Consider the following 22285-nt stretch of genomic DNA (forward strand, 5'->3'; position numbering starts at 1 on the left):
ATACGGTAGAAGATTAAGAGGTTATTTGCTTACAAAGAAAGGTATAACTAGTAATTGTTTTCCGCATCATACTAGTTTTCTTTGTATAGTTATTTTTGGAAATACCAAACACAAAGGCATATGATTCTAGAGTTTTCGGATTTGTTTCGAAGTTGTGTTTCTTTTCTTTTATTTTTTGAATTTGTGATTCGATTGTTCTTTTTGGTTAAACCTAGAGTTATATAAGGAAATTAAATATTAGCTTTCCTTAAAAGACTTTGTCTAGGCGGTGGTGGATGCTCCCATAACCAAGAAGGCCATGTGCCTCGTCATGCAGTCCTGAAAGCCAATTTTAGAAATTAATATTTAATTGAATTTATAACATAGGTTGATTTAGATCAATAGTTCCGCTTGCGATCCAAGTCTAAACCATTAAGAACAGATAAGTTAAATTTGGAATCAATAATGTTAAGTTTCGTTTACGATTCCTAATTTAACTTCTAAAGAACACAATAGGTTGTTTAGGAAAAAGTTCGACACTTGTACAAAATTTTTGTACAGTGGAACCGGTACGATTCTCCTAGAAACAACCAACAACAAGAACTACACATCATAAGTATGTAGACATAACAAAATAAGGAAACAATGAAAGTCCGAAACCAGAAGCCATCTCGATACCTAGTGGGGGACTAGCGATTGAAATCTCCTGACAGCTTCAACCTGAAATAGAAAATATATCAACGATGTGAGTCCAGCACTCAGCGGGTATCAAGCTGACATGCATAGTACAATATATCCAATAATAATAATTATGCCATGCAGTGTCCTAGACAATAGCTGGAAATACAAAACTAAAAAGACAAGAGAAAATTGTACTCACCTGGGCCTCCTATCCTGACATAAAGGTCGTCAGACCCAACTTATCATGTCTCCGGTATGCATGTCAATCATATGCAACCACAGAAATGCAGCATCCAATATGTAGCAATTACAAGCAATAAATGCAATCCATGCATATGATGCAAAATGTCTTGGTCACCCCTAACGTCAGTCAATCATCTCACATGTGATGGTGATACCGAGTGGGTAGGGCTATGACAACTGTGCACTCTATCATCACTACTCCTGAGTGACCGAGTGGACATGATGTTGTTGGAGTACACCTATCCTCCTACTCCAAATCATAAGTGGAGGAGCTCAATGCTCTCATCTCCCTGAGATAATCCAGAGGAGGGATCCATATCCTGCTACCACGCTGCATCACCACTACCCATGAGCGGGCCAGCGGCGCCCTTGACAGAGCAACCTACTGCACCACACCTTGCCTGATATACCACTAACCCATGAGTAGTTGTATGTGTAGATCCATGTAACTGAAGGGATGTGCTCAACAATAATGGAGTCGACAATCGCTCAGCATGCAATCATGCAAAATGATGCATGCCATTAAACATGTAAATCCTGACATCTCCATAATATATACCAAAAGATAAAGAAATTCAACAAGGATCTAAGTATTATGAAACTAGGTACACATATCAGATATGTCTAGTAACTAGTCCTGTACACAGTAAGACAATGTATGTCACTACTTATATACTCATAAGTACACATGGCAAGAACAAAAGAATACAAGTCTAAATGCATACAGATAATAACAAACAAAGGCATGCTATAGGTATCAAGTAGTGACATACCAAAAAACAAAGATAAACATAATTATTACTAGTGGCTATAACCTACTACACATCGAAATGACATTATCAAAAGAGATAAGTCAAGGTACCCGCCTCAAAACGAAAATCGTATCGAAACAAATCTCACGTTGTGATGTCGTCTCAATAGAGTCCTACATCAAGATATTTAACTAATTCAAATTACAACAATTAGCTAAATCAAATCCCTAACTGATCCAATTAGTAACCACCCATACATAAATCTCTAAACCATAATCCAATAGATTAAACAACCCTAACTATTTCAGATTAGGATTTAATACAAGCATAAAGCAATCCAAAACTCACCAAAATTTGTACTTACCCCCTTCTAGAGGAGGTTGCTGCCGGATCTAGTGGCTACAGCAAGGTGGAGTCACTAATCTCCACCCAAGTACCCTAAAACACAACCAACCTTAGCATCTGATCATCACCTAATCTGAATCTATATTCATGCACAAATCAATCCAAAAACTCACCCAAGTCGGAGACTTCCCTGTTGAAACACGGCTGAAAACCTTGCTGTTAGAAAATTGTTGCTGGAGCTAGGACAAGCCGCTGCCAGTAACTGTGATTGGATCTACCGTGGTCGGAGGTGCGGCGCCCAGGTGTTGCGCCAAGGACGGCGGACAATCGATGCTGAGTGGTACCAAATGATCGAGCGTCGGTGATTTGCCGCAAGGTGGAGGGATAGGGCAGAGGGAAAGGGGCCGACGCGGGAGAAGAGGAAGAGAGCTTGGTCGAGAGAGATGCGACAGAGCTAAGGCACAAGCGGCAATCGGAAGAAGGAGATCGTGGTAGGCTTGCCCTTGGGTAGCTACGACGCTAGGCTACACCGACGACTGCAGTGGTGGCGCGGCGTTGAGTAGCATCGTCGGGTGATGAAGAGGAGTCGGGAGAGGGTAGTGAAGTCGGTGCGATGGGGACCGAGAGACGAAGGAGTCAGGGAATAGGGGGTGTCAATTCGGTTGGGTCGGGTCGGGTTGAGTTTTTTTTTTAACCCAACCCGAATCTGACCCGAACCCGAGTTCAACCCACAACACCTAAACCCGAACCCGAACTCGACCAACCCGATGAACCCGAACCCGACCCATATAACCCAAAAATCCGATTCAAAATGATTTTTTTGGGCTATTTCCCTATAATTCTTCGCTTTTATCTCAATACTCCATCATTATCATACAAATATACATAAAAACATCTAAATTTTTAAAATAAAATTTGATTTAACCCCAAAAAACCCCACAAAACCCTATATTTAAGTCAACCCAGGTCAACCCGGGTCAACCCGAACCCGATTCGACCCAACCCGAAAATTTTTTACTTCCAACCCTCCAACCCGAACCCGACCCGAACCCGAAAATGCCCAACCCGAACTTGATTTTTTTCGGATCGACTCAGGTTGAGTCGTCGGATTGGGTTCATTTTTGACACCCCTATCAGGAAGTAATGAATCGAGGGAGTTGAGCCCTTGGAATCGGATGGACCGACTGGAGTAGTCGAGTGTACTTTTGAAAGAAACATCTTGATTTATTCGAACTCTTTTGTCTTAGATAATCCAATTAAGTTAATCCATCTAGACTTTAACCTCCGTATCATTAAGACTATTTACCTTCTATGCACTAATTCAGAATTGAGAATTTAAAACTAACTGTGCTTATTTAGCATGGAATTCTCTTACGAAATTACTCACAGTCAAAATCTTATTGAAATAAATAAATATTAATGAACCATCCACTATATTTCAATTTTTCTTTTTTCCTTTCTAAAAAAATCTACTAATGAAATAAATTTATCTAAAATATTTAAGACAATAAATAAAAAAAATAAATTTAAATTTCAATATGTTTACCTTCTACGAAATCTTGAGAACTAACTGTGCTTATTTAGCATTGGATTTTTTTATGGAATTATTATGAGTCAAAATCTTGGTGAAATAAATACATATTAATGAACCCTTCACGATATTTAGATTTTTCTTTTCTTTTTCTAAAAATTCTACTAATGAAACAAATCTATCTAAAATATTTAAGAGAATAAATAAAAATAATAAATTTAATTTTTAATATGTATGGGTGTAAATGAACCAAGCCGCTCATGAGTTATTCGAAATTCAATTCGATAAAAACTCGTTTGAACTTATTTAATGAGGCTCGTTAAGATAATAAACAAGTTCAAGATTCATAATATTCGACTCGTTAACTCGTGAACATGTACGTTAAGTTCATGAATCAACTTTTCAATAAGATATCAAAGTTATAGATTTTACACTCTACGTATGGAACATATAGACTGATATATTAAATTTTTTATTAGAATAAAATTATAAATTTTAATAAAAATATTACAATATTTTTTAAAATATATAATTTAATTTTTAATGAATATTTAAATTTATAATTTATATTTATTAAGTTTATTTAGACTCGATAAAAATTTGAATAAGTTCGTAAGTCATAAATATATAATCGTTAAATAAAACTCGAGCTCAGTTCAATTATAAATAAATCAAACTCAAACATTCAAATGTTCTGACCGGCTCCGCTGAATCACACCCTATCAATATGTGAGCTGTCTACCTTTTACTACTTCCATTTTAAAGTCGACGCCCAAATTGACCTTCTCTCACTTTCCTCCCAAAACACGATCCAACAAAACCAGAAGAACTATAAATATTTTACTTCCATTTCTTTGCCTTCCTTTCTCTCCCTTCCTTCCGTTTAATGAACCTAATTCGCTCATCCAAACAAAGGGCATACGAGATCTATATAAACAATCGACTCTTCCACTTCTTCCTCACCCACTATTGCTAATCTTAAATTAGCTCTCCCGTCACTAACCTTTCAGTTCATATCCTCGGCGACGAAATGGTTTCCGGTTCCTTCACCGGCGAGGTCACTCTCAATGTCTCAGCCGCAAGACTCTGGAAAGGAGGGATCGAGGAGCCCCATATCTTGTACCCCAAGCTCATGCCTGATTATATTTCCAAAGCCGAGCGTATTGGAGAGGGAGTCGGAGCTATTAACGTTTTCTACTACTCTCCGGGTATGAAATTTAAAGATTTTAGCTGCACTACTCGATATGGTAGATTTTACATGCTAATGAATTCTTTTGTTTACTCTACAGCCGCAAATCTGCCACCGGGAAGCCTCATCAAGAACAAGATAGAAGTGCTCGATGAAGCGACTTTCACTTTTAAGAACTCGTCCGTCGAAGGAGGGCTCCTTGGAGTGCTTGTTAAATCATTCACCTATGAGTCCGTCTTCATTCCATCCGGTCCTGATAGTTGCGTTGCGAAGATCAAGTTCGACTATGAAACAATTGCGGACCAAGATCTCAGTGAAGAGGAACTAAAAGCCGGCAGAGATGGATCGATCGCAGTGCTCAAGGCCACCGAAGGATATCTACTTGCCAATCCTGATGTCTACGCTTAAATTCATATGCATATCGCTCATCCAACCTTAGCATGCAACATCCTTTTCAACTATGTTTCGCTTTGACTCTTATTTAATAAATGTGAACAATAAATGGATGAATTATATTTATCTAGAGTGCATTAATAAATGTTTTTTGTCACTTGCTCCGTTTTCCTTAAAAATGAACATCCGAAATGATAACTGAAATAGAAGAAGAATTCTGTCTATCAAATCAGATACTTAGATGATAGCTACTCTCGATATGTTTGCCTCGGTGAATCTTAAACACAACGAGCCAAGTCATTTCTTACAAAATAGTGGCAACTGGCTTCACTCAGTTGAATAATTTGCAGATGACTGAATTCTGTAAAAATAAATAAGAAGAAAAAACATTATAAACTAAAATTCCAGGACAAGCTGATTCCTGCTTTAAGCTCCAATACTGCATGTTATATGATCCTGTCCGAAAGTGGAAAGTTGGAAAGCTGGAGATATGGTTGTAATGTTGACTGGATGTAGACCGCGCCCCGCTCTACAAAACAAGTAACATTAGTGCCGAGTCAGGGAAAGAGTCCCTGACGTTGGTCCTCTGACACTCAAGTCAATCACCGGAAATGTAGAGGACAACAGAGCAACAGTAACACAAGCACAGACATTTTGAATAACACGTACCTCCGCCGGTGTATGAACTCTCCCTTTATATAAAGCCCTAGTGGGCGACGTGCATGCTACTCAAGGCGTGGGCGTGTTCTCAAATGTGTCATATGAAAGGACCTGTCAAAAAAGTGCCTCTGACACTATACCTTAACAAGGTATGTCTATCCCTGACAAGACAGTAGAAGCTTCTGTCGTACGATCTGTCTATTAACATGCCTCGTGTCAACGACACTATCTCACAAAAGGATATCCAGAGGTATGACAGTGGTCCCGTTGTTAGGCCAGGACTCCCCTGCTCTGTCTGCATCATCCGCTCTTCCTTCCAGTGACTGGATGTAATAGCTTGTCCCTCTTGATCGGATAAACACAACGAGCCAAGCCATTTCTTACAAAATAGTGGAAATTGACTTCACTACAACAACAACAATAACAACAATCAAATATTTTCTTACTAGGTGGGATCGGCTGTATGAATCCTTTTATGCATGTTTTAGGCTATGGGATTAACCTAACTTAAAAGTATTATCAAACATCAAAAAGGGGGAGATTATTGGTGCAATATCCCCTGGGTCAGGTTGACCAGGTTGACTAAGCTTGAGTTGGCTGTTGGCTAAAGCTTGAGTCTTGATGTTTGGATTTCGATATTTGACAATACGTGGAGATTGCAGGTACGATAGTGGTCCTGTTGCTTCGCCGAGCGGGGGAGCGGGGTAGCCGGTTAGCCGGGACTCCTCCGCTATGCCGGCCTCATCCACCCTTCCTTCCGATGACTGGGTGTATTAGCTTATCCCTCCCGATCGGACAAGCTTTTTAGTCTCCTTAGCGTCCTGTTGCTCCGCATTGAGCATCTAGCGACCTTATCGTATTTTCCTGAGCTAGGTGGGTGGTCCACTTAGACATGTCTCTTGTCGATCGGACACTGACTACCCCGACCGACTGTTGTGATTGACCTCCGCTCGGCCACCGTAAGCGAACCTTTTGACTCCATAGAATTGATCACCTTGACTTTGGCATCTACCCTTGCAGTTGACCCATGCCAGGCGGACCCCTCTTTATCGCCGCATCACAAGCCTTCCCCTCAAGTCTAGTCGATGAAGGCTACAGGCATTGGCAAAGAACAAAAAATAAATAAATAAAAAATACATGTACAAAATAACAAAACTCAATACAATCCTTAAAAAATAAAGATCGCAATAAGACCAAACCAGCCATTATCATTTATCAAGAACTAAATGGTAGCCTTTTTAGGCACAAAGCAAAAGAAAAAATAAATCATATTTTTCATCACCTAAACCAGAATAGTTATAAATGATAGAATGAAGATAAAGAGAAAATCAAACAATTTATGACTGTAAATATATCTAAATAAAAGTTAAATTTAATGTATATCAAGGAAGTGAAATGGTAGAGCTACCTAACTCGTTATTACTAAAAAAAATAAAATAAATTCTTCCATTTTACTTAGACACAACATGGATGAATGCATCACATTTGAATTTAATTAAGCAATAGCATAGTAGCACCAACCGAATCAGCGTGTTAATATTAGATGTAGTTTCTCTTCTCCAATCTTAATGAGCAAGAGAAGCATAGAAAGGGGAGTTGGAAAAGAGGAAGAGGGGGGAACTCAACAAAAAAACTAGCTTTTTTATTTTGCATTGTATAGATAAGATAAAAAATTTCTAATTTATGTTCTTATTGATCAAAGGAGAAAACATTATCAACGAATGAGAAACATAATGAAAGTAGACTAGGATTGAGAGGTATTGAAGAGGAATAGATTAGATTTTATAAAATAACATCCATAATTAAAAATAAATTTAATTTGTTAAAAAAATAGTCCCTTTATAACTCTGTCCATTAGAACCATAATAAGTTTTTTGCGAAATCTGAAGTTTTGATCAAGATTGAGATCATGTAAATATTTATTCATGTGGGCCCTATTCCTTTATATTCTCTTAAAAAATATACATAAAAATATATTTAATATATTAAAAATAATGGCCCCAATTTTTAAAGAATGAAATTGTACAATCTTTTATCACGTTGGTATATTCTTTTTCATTCTCTTTTAAAAAAAATACACATAAAAATATATTTAATACACTAAAAATAATGGACCCCAATAAAAATTGGGGCCCTAGGCATAGGCCATAATGGCCTATGCCTAAAACCGGTCTTGATTGGGGGCGAACGTATTCACCTTTTGCTACCAAGACACTGGTTTTAGATTGTCATACTAGAATCCAATTTAATATATCATATTGTGTATTAAATTAAACAGTATGATATGATTAATAATTTACATAAAAATTTTAATTATCTATTACCTAAGGGAAAATCTAAAGGGTGCCATAAATAATTTTTATTATTAAAAGGATATCCTATTTTAATTTTCATTCTAAAAATATCTTTATTTTTAATATATATACTGTTATATCAAAAATATTCTTTAATATCTCACGAATATTATTATTCTAACATTGTTGTACTAATTTTAGTTAAAACTATTACAATATGATAAAAAAATGAAATAATCTAGTCTTTCAAATTAGTCAAACTCACTCAAATATTATTGGAATACGGTTTTTCGAATGGAAAAATAAGGTTTCATCAGAAAGTCAGAATTGACTTCAAATTCGAAATCTACGTTTTGCGTAAATAAATCTAGACTATTGATTTGTTCAAAACCGATTACGGATAAATGAGAAATTAATTGTTTAAAGTGAAGCCCAAAATTAGTAGATGGGGAATAGTCTCACATCTAAAAGAACAAGGAAAGACTGTCTCCTTATATATGTTGATGTGTTATTGGAGTTAAGACAAAAAGCACAAGGTGCTTTCTTCCCATGGGCGAGCCTGCCACCCGCCATGCGTGCATGGACGCAATGGGCATATCACCTTACTACTCAGGCATGATGTGGCACGGGTACCTGCAGGGAGAGATGATCAGACTGTTGATTGGGCAAACGAGTGGCAACCATTGGATCGAAGATGGTGATAGATCGCAAGTGATGCGATCTGGAGCATTGGTCGCGAAGAGTCGCTATCGGACCACTGGTGACGGGATCTTCTAATCTGAAGCGTTAGATTGAAAGAATTAATCTAGCGGCTAAGATTAGAAGAGATCTGGAAAGATACAACTCTTTGATCCAACGATTGAGATCAGAGGCTATATGAAAGGGTTACAACCTTTTCAAATATAAAGGCCCATATCAAGTGCAATCTGAATGGATGCACTCCTCTGGATTAAACGGTCCAGATGAGTCCTCACCAAAGGATACCTCACCTCTTCACTTGGTATAAGAAGAACTCCCTAGATGTCGAAAAAACACACTCATTCAATCAACCCATCCAAGAATCTAAGAGTAACTTCATTCCTCTTCTGCATTCAGAGTCCAAAAAGCCTACGAGAAGGTTCGCCGGTCTCGAAGTTTGTAGTGCTGCTACTCCGAGACAATGTCGTTGTATCTTGGAAACGAATTGCTGCTATCCGTTAGCACCTGTAGTGGAGCAATATCATTTTATGGAGATAGTGTTGAACACTAGCCTCGACGATTTCAGTTTGCATCCTTTCTAACAGCAATCCTCGACAGCTCCAACAGTCGTAAAGCGACTACGACCACACCCGAGCCAATAGTTCGCCGTTATAGACAACCGACGATTGACAATTGTAAAACGATATTGTGCAAACTGAGATGGCTACGATCAACGATGTTCCAACCATCGTTCCACACGGAGAAAAGCCGGTTCCGACCACCGTTCCACCTGCAGAGAAGCTGGAAAAGTTCAACGGAGCCGAATTCAGAAGATGGCAGCAAATGATGTTGTTCTACCAGACAACGTTAAACCTCGTACGATTTTTGCTTGAAGACCCGTCAGCCGCTACGGAAGGTAATTCCGATAATAAGGCTGCATGCGATGCATGGTCGCACGGAGATTTCCTGTGCCACAAGTACATTCTCAACGCATTGGACAACATGTTGTATAACGTGTATTGTTCAATAGAGACGGTAAAATCTCTATGGGAGTCACTTGAAAAAAAATACAAAATTAAAAGCGTCGGGTTGAAGAAATTCATCGTCGGCTGGTTTCTGGATTTCAAGATGGTAGATTCCAAGAATGTGATATCTCAAGTCCAAGACTTGCAACTGATAGTGCATGATCTGGATGTCGAAGGCATGAAGCTGAACGAGTCGTTCAAAGTAGCCGCGGTAATCGAGAAACTTCCTCCATCATGGAAGGATTTCAAAAATTACCTGAAGCACAAGCAAAAGGAGATGAGACTTGAAGACTTGATCCTGAGGCTACGAATAGAGGAAGATAATCGAAAGTTATCCGACTCTAGCGGAATGAAGCGGACAGTTGACTAGATGTCCAACCTGGCTGAGCCAAATGCCAAGAAGCCGAAGCAATTCAAAAAGAAGAACCAAGGCAAAAAGTTCAAAGGCACTTGCTACAACTGCGGAAAACCAGGGCACATGTCCAAAGACTACATACGCCCAAAGAAACCAACCAAGAGACGGAAAGATGCTGCGAACCAGGTTGCAACTTCTGACGACATGGAACTGGATCTCACTGTGGTTGTGTTTGAAGCCAACATGGTGGACAACCCGAATCAGTGGTGGATTGATACTGGAGCGACATGTCATATCTGTTCTGATAAAGCGATGTTCTCCAAGTATACTCTGATAAGTGGAAGAAAGCTCTATATGGGAAATTCCATGACATCCTCGATCATCGGACTCGGGAAAGTAGTGCTGAAAATGACGTCTGGGAAGGAGCTAACACTAATTGATGTGTTCCATGTTCCCGACATCAGGAAAAACCTAGTTTCTGGATCAACACTTGTTAAAGTCGATTTCAGACTAGTGTTCCAGTCCAACAACTTTGTACTTACGAAGAATGGTGTCTTCGTAGGTAAGGGGTACTTAGAACAGAGTTTGTTCAAAATGGTTGTAATGACTGTACACCATGAATTTGATGGTAATAAAATAAAAGCTTCCAGCTATGTTGTTGAGTGTTTTAATTTATGGCATGATCGACTTGGGCATGTCAATAATAAAACTCTAAAACGTCTCGTCAAGTTAAATTTATTACCAAACGTCAATGTTGACGAAACACACAAATGTGAAGTGTGCGTAGAAGCAAAAATGACGAGACTACCTTTTCATTCAATGGAAAGGTCAACAACTCCTCTAGAGTTAATACATAATGATCTATGTGTATTACCAAAAAAAACATACTCATTTTTTATATTTTTATATTGACCATTTATGTATTTTTTTTCCATTCTCTTTTCCATAATATCCCCCTATCTCACTGTTCTTTCTGAAGAAAAAAAGATTTAACCACTTTATTTAAAAAATCTCCTTATTTGTCTTCGTTGAAAAGTTCACTTACAGGGCACACTGATGACTTACTCTCCCACATATCAAGCTCTATCTCGAAGTATGCAATTATCATGTGAGATAGAGTCGTCATCGCTGAGGATGCTACCGTGACCAAGAAGATGTTTTGTAGCATTGGAAAGACCACATGAATCACTAACACCATCTTTCTCATCCTCATAGTTTCCCTTATCATCGAGAGGGACCATGAGCTGCAGCTAAACAAGTTGGAGATGTAGCAGTAGACCCTTCTCGACTCCCCCACCACCCTCACTGCCCTCATAATTTTCTTAAAAAGGAATGAGATGATTGTAGTCTAATCTCATGCTTAGTGATAACCATGATTTTGGTTATATTATCTTGATTCATAATGCATGTTTTTAATGATATTTTCATAGCTTAAAGTCATATTTACTCTACGTTTCATAATTTCATTCTATCTTGGACCTAATTGCAAATTAGCCTATTTTCATGGTATTTGAACCTAATATTTGATTATGATTTTGTAGGCATCAAAAGGGTCATGAACCAGATCAGATCAGACCACATTTGCAATCAAATCTAGGGCGAAATGAGGTGATCAAGCTCCATAACAACCGTAGCCGTTCATTCAAGATTGGAGAGATCTGAGCCATCCGTCAAGCATCTGGTCCATCCGACCTAATGAGGAATAGATCTAGACCGTAGATGAAGATCAGTATTGTTGGATCGGATTTTAGACTGTTTTCCACCGTTGATCAAGCTCCGAGAAATCTAATCCGTCCGATCAGAGAGGGGAGGATTTAAATAGCCGCGAGAAGCTACAGTGTCGCTGAGCTCGGCTTCGCGATTTCCACCACTGTTCATCTTCTTCGTCGCCGAAGCTTCCGTTCCAAAACAAGATCTGAGAGCTAATTTCTTCACCGACGGTGATATTTGAGTTGCTGACGTCCATCTTCCAGTGATCAGAGAGTGCTAGAGGGAGGTTTCTCGGCGCGCCTTGGTTCTGTTCATCGCCTCATTCCTGTGAGGGGAGGTTTTCGATCAGCGAATTCCGCATCCACCAGAGCTTTAAGGGAGGTTTCTGAGAGTCTCTGTTCATCTTTCCGATCTCCATTCCATAGCAAAACTTGGACGATGTGGCCATTCGATCCAGTTTGCAAATTTACAGAATCGAGCTCTGTTTTCTTCGGCCGATGGGATTATCAGATGATTGTGAGCTTTAAGGGAGGTTTCTTGGAGCTATGATCATTCCCTGGTGATAGTTGGAAGCTTGTTATTGTTTGTTGGATGTTGGAGGGGAGGTTTCCAAAGACATATATGCTTCACGACAGAGTGTTGAGGTTTGAACTTGGATTTGGGTAGTGGAATGCTTAGGGTTTTTGTTTTCTTGATCTTGTCTTTGAATTGTGTTCTTCATCTAGCTCAGATCTGAAGATTTGATTTCTTTTCCTTACAATTTCTGCTTTGTTTCAGAATTCTGCAATTTCTATTTCTGTTTTCTTACTTGCTATCCTATTCTTTTAATTTCTGCAATTCCAATTCAGTTTAGGGTTGTAATGGTTTAGCAATCTGTTCTTGAGCTTTAACTAGTCCAGCATACACTAGTTGGAGTCAATGTGCATTGTCGAATTTGAATAAGATCTGAAATTTGATAAACTACATTTATAAGTTTAATTTGTATTTGTTCATTGTAAGATTGAGCCTAGTTTCAATTCATGAATTTAGGAAATACTTGTTTGATTCATTGGATGTTGAGGTGGCTGTTAATGAGCTTGATTGGTGAATGAATCACTTAAACTCTTTGTTGTTTACCTTAGTAGTATGCGATTGATTGTTAGTGAGAAGTGAAGACTTGTGCTTGAGTGTTTAATTTGATTATGATGGTGAATGGATTGTTAATTTCGGATTGCAATTGTATTGAGTTCTTGATTCAAATTGCTTCTGAGAAGGTGAGTGTAGAATGCTTGGAATACTTTGTTACTGTGACTTTAAATAGAAGGCATATTAAATGATTCATTTGATTAGATGAAACTTTAGAATCTGAATTTAATTGTTGGTAACTTGATGAAGGGAAGTTTAATCATGTTCAGATGAGAATAAATTTTCATTGATTCTGTTCTTGAATGCATTAGATGAGACAAATTGAATTGTAAGTCAAATAATGTATTTAATTGACCTTGATGATGTAAGAATTGGATTTGAACCATTTCTAGAATTTTCACACAATTTACTAGTTATCCTTGGAAAAATACGACTTGGGACTCCTTACTACAATGCTTGTCTTAATTTTAATGAGTTTCAATCTTTATTAATTTGGAGCGTCTGATGACATGCAAAAAGGCCGACACCAAATTTTGGCGCCGTTACCGGGGAGCAACTAACTAGTAGTGTGTGTTAATTTTAGATTGATCATTGGATGATTTTATTTTGTTAGCATCTAGATTGATTTTATTGCTTATTTCTTTTGTATTTTCATGTTGGCTTGTTCTTCAATTCTTTAGAGCTTTTATTTTCATATTTTCATGTGTTTGAAACTTTATGCTCTAAAGTCTTCTAATATTGATTTTTAGTGTTGTAGTGAAGAATAGGAGATTTCTTTAGCATGGATCCATATTTTCAGAATTTTGGAGGTGGAATGGAAAATCAATATTTTCAGCCTGAGTATCAATTTTACCTAAACATGGATCAACAAAACAGGTATGAATCATTTTCAAATAGTTTTAATGCTAATTGGGTGGATAATTCATGTTTCAGGTATGAAAGTGCACAAAGACAATTTATTGAGTCATATCCAGCTTACCAGAGTTTATATGGGTTCCAAGGGGTTTCAACATCATTTATGCCACATTCTTTTCAACAAAACGATCCTCAGATGGATGAGTCGGCATGGAAATTAAGGGAGATTATGCAACAAATGAGTGAGCATCAAGAGAAACAATTTTCAAGGATACAGAACATACAAATTCAGTTAGATCAAATTGCATCATCCATCAATCAGCTGCAAGCACAAAACTCCAGTGGAGAAATGGAAAGTAGCGATTCTGTCAGGCCTGACCCTACTTCCATTACTTCATATGATTTTTCTAGTATTTTTTATGATAATGATGTAATTATGCAAATTTCTGATCCTACTGATATTGTTGTTGAAGATGTTGATAGTGATTTAGGTTCTAAACATGTTTTTGAAGATGATTTAAGTGTAGGGGAATGCTTACTGGAAGCATTACCTCAAGAATCACCAAGAATTGAAGATGTATGTGTAGGGACTTGTGCTATGGAGCCAAGCACTCAAGAATCACTACATGAGGATGTACATTCACCAGAACAAGAGCTTGAGCCATATCTTGATGAAGAGGAGGTAACAATCACCACTCCAGGTACCTTTCAAAATGACAAGGTGAGTATTTCTTGTGATTTATCAGAAAATTCAATAGAGGTATCATTTGTTGATTTCATTAGTTGTGATTCATTTCTTGATAAATTTTCTACCCACACTAATATTCTCCTATTTTCTTTTTATCCCAAATGTGTATGGGAGGTCTTGTTTTTTAATGATGTTGTAGGAGAATACAAGCTCCCGGAGTGGATGCTTGAACTGAACCGCCTCCATCCTCCAGAAAAAGCTTTAAAAGGAAAAATGAAGAATAAAAAGAATTTATGTGGAACCACAATTACACCTCTACCGGTGTGGATTTTGTTGCTAAATCTTCTTCGACCATCGGAATTAAAGGGGAGTTGATTCCAATTTCGTTTTCTTTTGCATTTTAATTCATGTTTTGTTAATAAATTCTTTTTATGCATTTCTTTAGTTACATACTTTGCACTTTGCATTTTACTTCCATACTTTGCATTTTGTTTAGTACATAGCGTTTTATTTTGAATAAATCCTCCATGGAATTTTCTAGTAATATTTTTACGATGGTAAAAGCTTCTTAAATTTGATCATCAATTTTAGGTCATTTAACATGATTAGATGTTTTTCTTACATGATATTGGTTAACTTGGTGGTGGATTCCATTTTGATTAATTGAACTTGATTGCATAAAAATACCTAGTCAGGACCACTCCAAGCCTATACTCTATTATTTTCTTTGTGTGGCATGTACTCATAGCAATTGAACTCTAGAACTTGCTTTGCTTCTTTTCAAAATCACAATAGCATATGTATGTATGGAAAGGAAGGATGTTTGTCATTCTTGTTTCATCATAAATTCTAATTTCTTTCTCCACAATTTTCTTGAAACTCATCTAGCATTTTGACCCTTGATCACTTTGCTTTGTCTTCATTCTATTGGGAGTGTTGGTTGAATTCTTGATGAGTTAGATTGTGCAAGATGACAAAGTTTTAAGTGTGGGGGAGATGTATAGAGCTTTTGAATGCTTGGATTCATTTGTTAATGAACGAGATTCAAATTCAAGCCAAAGATGAAGTTTTGGGAAGATGTAATGGAGTTAAATGCTTAAGGTTTTTCAAGTTGGGATTCTACTGTGATAGGAAAGAAAATGCTGGAAATATTGCCATGAATGAAGTGCTCTTAAGATTGTATGCTAAATGAATTCATTTCTTGAGTTTTATCATGTCAAGAGCAAGTTACAATTGCCTAAGATTTTTTTGACTTGATACTATGTTGACACGTTCAAACTCTAGGAAATATATGTTGGAAGAAGAATTCCTTTGAATTGCTTAATTCTGCATAAATGAGAATGGAGCTGAAATTGGCATGTGCTGCATTGATTTGCTTAATTTTTGGCAGAAATGATACATTGAATTAATTGCTGAACTCAGGAGTTGGAACCTCAGAATCAGTATTGCTGCTGAAATACAGGGACTTAATAGAAACTGAAGCTCCTGATTCTGAAATTGTGAGTTGCAAGAGAAAAAAAATATATAGCCCATAAATTGTGAAAGTAGAATGCTGATGTGTATGCTGTAGTGTTCTTGACCAACAACAATCTGATTTAAGAACCTGGTCCGCTGTGATGCACAAATCTGGAATTTTGAAACTGAGTTCAACTCAATTCTGTACAGCTACATGATTTGCAACAATTGACAATCTGGTGGAGGTATGCAACCAATGGGAATAATTTAGCAAGTGGAGTAAGCATCAAGTAAAGAAGATGATGAAGTGTAGATGTCATGATCAAAATCAGTACGAAATCTGTCATTTTCAGAACCTGATAGAACTATAGAAATTCTGAGGAGAAGAAAACTTTGGGCAAGAAGTTAACAAGCATTTGAAGAAGTGTTCATTTAGATATGGGCATGTAATTATGTGTTGAACAAGTGCCTGAGTTCCCAAAACTTGTCAGAACCAGGAATACGATTTCTGAAACTAAATACCAGTGATCTAACATATGCTAATTTGGGAAGGTTTGAATTGTGCATTAATTTAAAAATGTTGTGTGCCAAATTGTGGATGTAAGTTTCTTATCAGCAGGAAGTATTTTTTTTTTTACAGAATCTGTAGCAGCAACTGAAATTGGATTCTTCATGATACAAACTTAACTACCTTAACTATGAAATTCTGAAACTTGAATCTTGGAAGCTACATCATTTCTTGTTGCTATAATCTGAAATTGTGTAGCTAAGTACTTGAGTTTTTGAAATTCCTTTCTGACCCTTACTGTTGCTGAAGAAGGGTATCTTTGACAGTGAGAAGGGTTATACATATGTGATAAGAGCAAGAATTATTAGTATAAATGCTAATGAAGTTGTACTGGTGAGCTTGCAGAGTAGAATCAATTTTGTTTTGTACCAATCTGATATGCTGATTCTGAACAGCAGGAATTGGAATTCAATTCTGCATTGATTTGATTCTAGAATTTCATTCAGAAAGGGCTTGAAGAATAGGTTCAGATGATGAATTCCTGCAAATCTGGAATCCTGAATTTGCACTGAACTCTTTAATTGATGTTACAAAGCTGAAACAAGATGGAAAATCAAGCTATATTGTGATTAAATGATTGTAAAGTCTTATAGAAATGTAATGTCGAAGCTTGAAGTGAGGAAGCAGTAACATCAGATCTGGAAATCAAGTGTCATGACTGTGCAGTTCTGGAATGGGGTAAGTGTGAAGTACAGAGTTCTGTTTTGCAAGTGCTGCTGATTTCAGAGATACCGCTGGAATTTTTCACAGCAGCTTACATCTTAAAGGCTGATGGTTCTGATTACTGCAAATTTAAATTCCCTAATCAGTGATGGATTCAAGTTACATTTTTGTTTATTCATTGACAATTGGCGTTTCTAATTGTCTAAGTGTTCCACAAGTTAAATTTGAATCGACTCAAATTCTGAAATCTGGAAGCAGCAGCTAAATCAAATTGCTGGAGTTGAAATTCAAGAGCTGCAACCAATTGTCATTGAAATATTTGATAACAATAACTTCAAGAGGATGCTCTTACACTTCTATACAATGTAAAGTCACTAAACTCTTTCTTCAGGAAGTATCCATAGGAATTATGGAATCTGAACACAGTAGCAAGGCTTTGAGTTTGCCAATGAATGCAGAAACCAACTTATCATGAAATTCCTGACTATAACACATACTGAAAGTCAATAAATTAGAAATTTCTAAAGCTGAAATCAGACAACTAGAGACAAAGTGCCAAATGATTCTTTCTGAAGGAGAGCTTGAGTTACTGAGTGCAGGGTATACAGAACTTGTGTAGCTTGATATGGAAATGGAAGTATAACACTCAGGTTTTGAAGCCGAATGGTGAATCAGGATAAAAAATTTGTAGAAACTGCAAGAAAAAAAAATCTGAAATTAGAGTATCAACTGGGTCTATTGTGTGCCAATTACAATCTGTGGAGTACCATTTTTCTGTGCAGTTCTCTAAACATGAAGAAACTTAAGCAGGATTCTTATATATCATTGATAAATGACGTTCTAATTTTTCCAGGTCTTCCAATAACTGAACATCCAGATTTACTAGAATCTGAAATGAGTGCAGAATGGGAGATGCTGGATTGATGGATGTTGCTGCTGCGGGGCATTTATTTTGTTTGGGATTTCAATCATACGAAGTGAATGTGCTATACATGCTAAGCAAGGACTAGGAACCATTTACAATTGAGGAGATACAGCTGAAAAACAGATAATGTTGGCACTGCAGGGCTACTAAACTTTGTATGTATTTATATGTGATGATAGCACCTAATGAAATTTTACTGGAGTGTTAGTCCTTTTAGTGCAACCTTCTTTTCTGCTACAATTGTGAGAAATTGGAAACTTAAGACAACTCAGATCTGCAAGAACAAAAACAGAGAAGATATGTAGAATGGAGATTACTGCAGTGCTGAATCATGTAGAAATGAAGACTTCTGCTTTGCAGGAATGGAAAGCTTATAAAGATTATCGAATTTTAACTTGCAGAGTAGTGATGGCAATACTGAAATTGATTAATCAACCTGGATTCGGTTGTTTATGCCGTATGTTGCAATTTACTGTCAGTGAAAAACTCAAGAATTTTGGAGCTGATTTCTAATGAAGCAATTCAGAAATGGAGAAGTTTATTTCTAGAATGATGCTACTGACGTTGCACCCAATTTGTTTGGTTTTCCACTTATATAGCATGAATATTGCAGTTTGATATCAGATAAGGAACATCAATGCTAAATTAGAATTCTTTGGACATGTTCTTTATCAACTTGGTCTATTGTGTGTTAGAAGGAACCAATATCTTGGAATCTGAACTTCTTTAGGGAACCAACTTCTTTGAAGATCTGAGAACCTTCAACAGCTCCTTGAATTCGGGCTATGAGACTGAAATCTGAAATCATAATTCGAAGTCAGTTTGAAGTGGATCAGCTGGATTACTGCAGAATACAGTTGGCCCTTTATCTATTGAATGCTTGGTAAGATTTCTGAAATTGAAGGATTAAAGCTTAACTCTTGTATGGTTTAAAGCATGCAATTTCAATGGATGAATTTCTGAAACCTGAGGCAGCTTAACTTAGCAAGTTAGATGCAGAAATTTGTTTGTCTAATTTTCCAGCAATGAAGACACAAGAACCAATGAAACTCAAGTTAAGTTCTGCTTTGCTCTATAACAAATAGTATTCTTGCTTCATGGCCTCTACAAATTTTATAACAGAATTTTAGAGTGAAGAATGATTGAGCAATGCAGGAAATTTTTAAGTTTAAATCTGATATCCTGAAACAAATTTCTTGAACTCCATTGAAGCTGATTCCTTTGTCCAAGTCTCTGAATCCTAATCATCAGTACTGGGTAACTGATAGATTTGTATAGTTCAGAAATTGAGAGTTAAAAATCAGAATCTTTGATGTTTTGTGATCTTTTTTCTGGAAGCTCTGAAAGTTTCAGAACTCAAATTATACCAATTGTTTGCTTGTTCCTATTGATCAAGCTATGTGTTAATTCTTGTCAGTGAGCTTGGAGTCAAGATTTATCAGTTGCAAAATTCTGTTCTGCAGGAAACAGTGAAGGAAATTTATGAAATCGAAACTGAAAGCTAAGTGAGCTATGTTATAAGCTGCACATTGTTTCAGCATGGAATTCAGAAACATTTTGCGTGCCAATTTGATCTACAGATTTCTATCAGATATGGTTTCAAATGAAGTTCTCATTAGTTCGCTATATCTGTAGCAGCAGATTACAGAAATCAGAACCCATTTTGAACTTTTTAAAGTGAATTCCAGATTACCAAAAGTCAAAAGATTGTTGTGGTGTGGCTGCTGGGATTTCTGAAATTCTGAAATGGGTTGCTGAATTCTAGAGTGCAGAAGGACTTAGAGATTGATATCTGATCAGCAGCTAAGTCAAATTGCACTAGCTCTCTTAATGTTAATTGGTAATCTCTTCTTAAATTAGAAGTTCCAGAGTCTGAAAATACACTATTTCGTGCCAAGGAATTTCTGAAATTGTGAAGTAGTAGAATTCTGTACTATTTCCTTGAAACACTTGTAAGAGATCTGAGAATGAAGTTGCTATTAAGTGTCAAAACTGATTGTGTAAGCTTGATTTGCAGAAGTTGAGATGTTTAATTTCGAAATTATTTTCCTGTTGCTGTTATTCAGATTGAGAATATACAAACCGCAGAAATAGGGAGAATCTCTACTGGAATGACCAATGGAATCTCTACTGGATTCAATAGAAGCTCAATTTTTGTATGACTTACAGAACAACCTATGAAATTTGATCACAGGAAACGATGAAATGCAGTAACGAAATGATGCTAACCTTTCAATTCATTTTCTGATCAGGAATAAGAAAATTGGAACTGGACAGAAACCTGAAATTGCAATTTTACAAAATAACTGAAAAGCAGGATTTGTTAGTTGATGTGTGAATTATAAGTGCAAGATTTCTGTGACTTGAGTGGAACCATCTTCTAAAATGTGTAGCTGCACATCTGATTGGTTGAAGCTTGAGTAGATTCTAAAAATTCCAGAACTTCTCTGTACTTCGGCAGATTTCAGAACCGGAATCCAATTTCAGAAATAGAGAAAGAAAGAAAAAAAAATTCTGCAGAATGAAGACTGAATACAGTGGTTAAAGTGTATCACGCAATTGGATAGTGGTGTGTTCTATTGCCCAAGACGGCCAAAATTTTAAGTGTGAGGGAGGGAACTCTTCTCCATAAGTTGAGTTGAGATTACTTGAGTTTCTAAGTGATGGAATTGAGGGTAAAAACAGTGAAAGAAAAAAAAGTGGCAAATCAAAAGAGTATCAAGAGTGAAGATAGAGTATCAAGATTTTTCGTTGGCTATCAAATTGAAGGAGAGGTTAGCTTGATATGTTGAATTGGTAACGACAAATGGTATTCATCTCTTTTCACATCAAAATGGTCAACTCATCCAGTATATTCCTCCAATACTCTTATCTTTTCATTTTCTTCATTGAATTCTTTTCTTTTGCCTATTTCATTTACTTCTATTGCTCTTTTTGATTCCATTTCAATTCTTCATGATTAAATCCTTTTGATTCATGTATGCTATGTTTATAGTGGTGGAGAATTAGAAAATAAGCAAGTTTATGGTAGTAAAATGTTGTGAGTTGCATTGAGTGAGCTCCACTTATATGCATTTTTGAGTGTGAGGGCTAGAATAGGTGAATACCTTGTGAGATTGCAACTTGCTTAATTTTTCAATTGGATTGAAACTACCATACCTACTGATTATTGTTTAGATTGTATTCATGATTGTTGACGATCTTTAAATGACCTTAGTTAATTACTTCTTACCATCTTCTAGGTATTGCTAGAGGAATTTGTGTGGAGATGATTTTTAGTTTTCTTGACTTGAACGGGACGTCCAAGATTAAGTGTGGGGGATTTGATAACCATGATTTTGGCTATATTATCTTGATTCATAATGCATGTTTTTAATGATATTTTCATAGCTTAAAGTCATATTTACTCTACATTTCATAATTTCATTCTATCTTGGACCTAATTGCAAATTAGCCTATTTTCATGGTATTTGATGCTAATATTTTATTATGATTTTGTAGGCATCAAAAGGGTCATGAAACCGATCAGATTAGACCACATTTACGATCAAATCTAGGGCGAAATGAGGCGATCAAGCTCTAGAACAACCGTAGCCGTTCATTCAAGATTGGAGAGATCTGAACCATCCGTCAAGTATCTGGTCCATCTGACCTAATGAGGAACAGATCTGGACCGTAGATAAAGATCAGTATTGTTGGATCAGATTTTAGACTGTTTTCCACCGTTGATCAAGCTCCGAGAAATCTCAGTCGTCCGATCAGAGAGGGGAGGATTTAAATAGCCGCGAGAAGCTACAGTGTCACTGAGCTCGGCTTCGCGATTTCCACCACTGTTCATCTTCTTCGTCGCCGAAGCTTCCGTTCTAAAACCAGATCTGAGAGCTAATTTCTTCACCGACGGCGATATCTGAGTTGTCGACGTCCATCTTCCGGTGATCAGAGAGTGCTAGAGGGAGGTTTCTCGGCGCACCTTGGTTCTATTCATCGCCGCATTCCTGTGAGGGGAGGTTTTCGATCAGCGAATTCCGCATCCACTAGAGCTTTAAGGGAGGTTTCTGAGAGTCTCTGTTCATCTTTCCGATATCCATTCCACAGCAAAACTTGGACGATGTGGCCATTCGATCCGGTTTGCAAATTTACAGAATCGAGCTCTGTTTTCTTCGGCCGATGG

The 22285-nt window shown here is 37.0% G+C and overlaps 1 protein-coding gene across 1 annotated transcript; it reads left to right on the forward strand.

Annotated features, from left to right (window-relative positions):
* The first annotated feature begins 4438 nt into the window (after positions 1–4438).
* On the forward strand, positions 4439–5175 carry LOC122015195 (pathogenesis-related protein 1-like). The gene is made up of 2 exons (XM_042571961.1): positions 4439–4739; positions 4821–5175. The coding sequence occupies exons 1-2, from the start codon at positions 4562–4564 to the stop codon at positions 5126–5128; spliced, it is 486 nt and encodes a 161-aa protein (XP_042427895.1). The 5' UTR covers positions 4439–4561; the 3' UTR covers positions 5129–5175.
* Positions 5176–22285: the final 17110 nt, after the last annotated feature.

This window comes from Zingiber officinale, chromosome 1A (genome assembly GCF_018446385.1).
Source record: "Zingiber officinale cultivar Zhangliang chromosome 1A, Zo_v1.1, whole genome shotgun sequence".
Classification (NCBI taxonomy): Eukaryota; Viridiplantae; Streptophyta; class Magnoliopsida; order Zingiberales; family Zingiberaceae; genus Zingiber; species Zingiber officinale.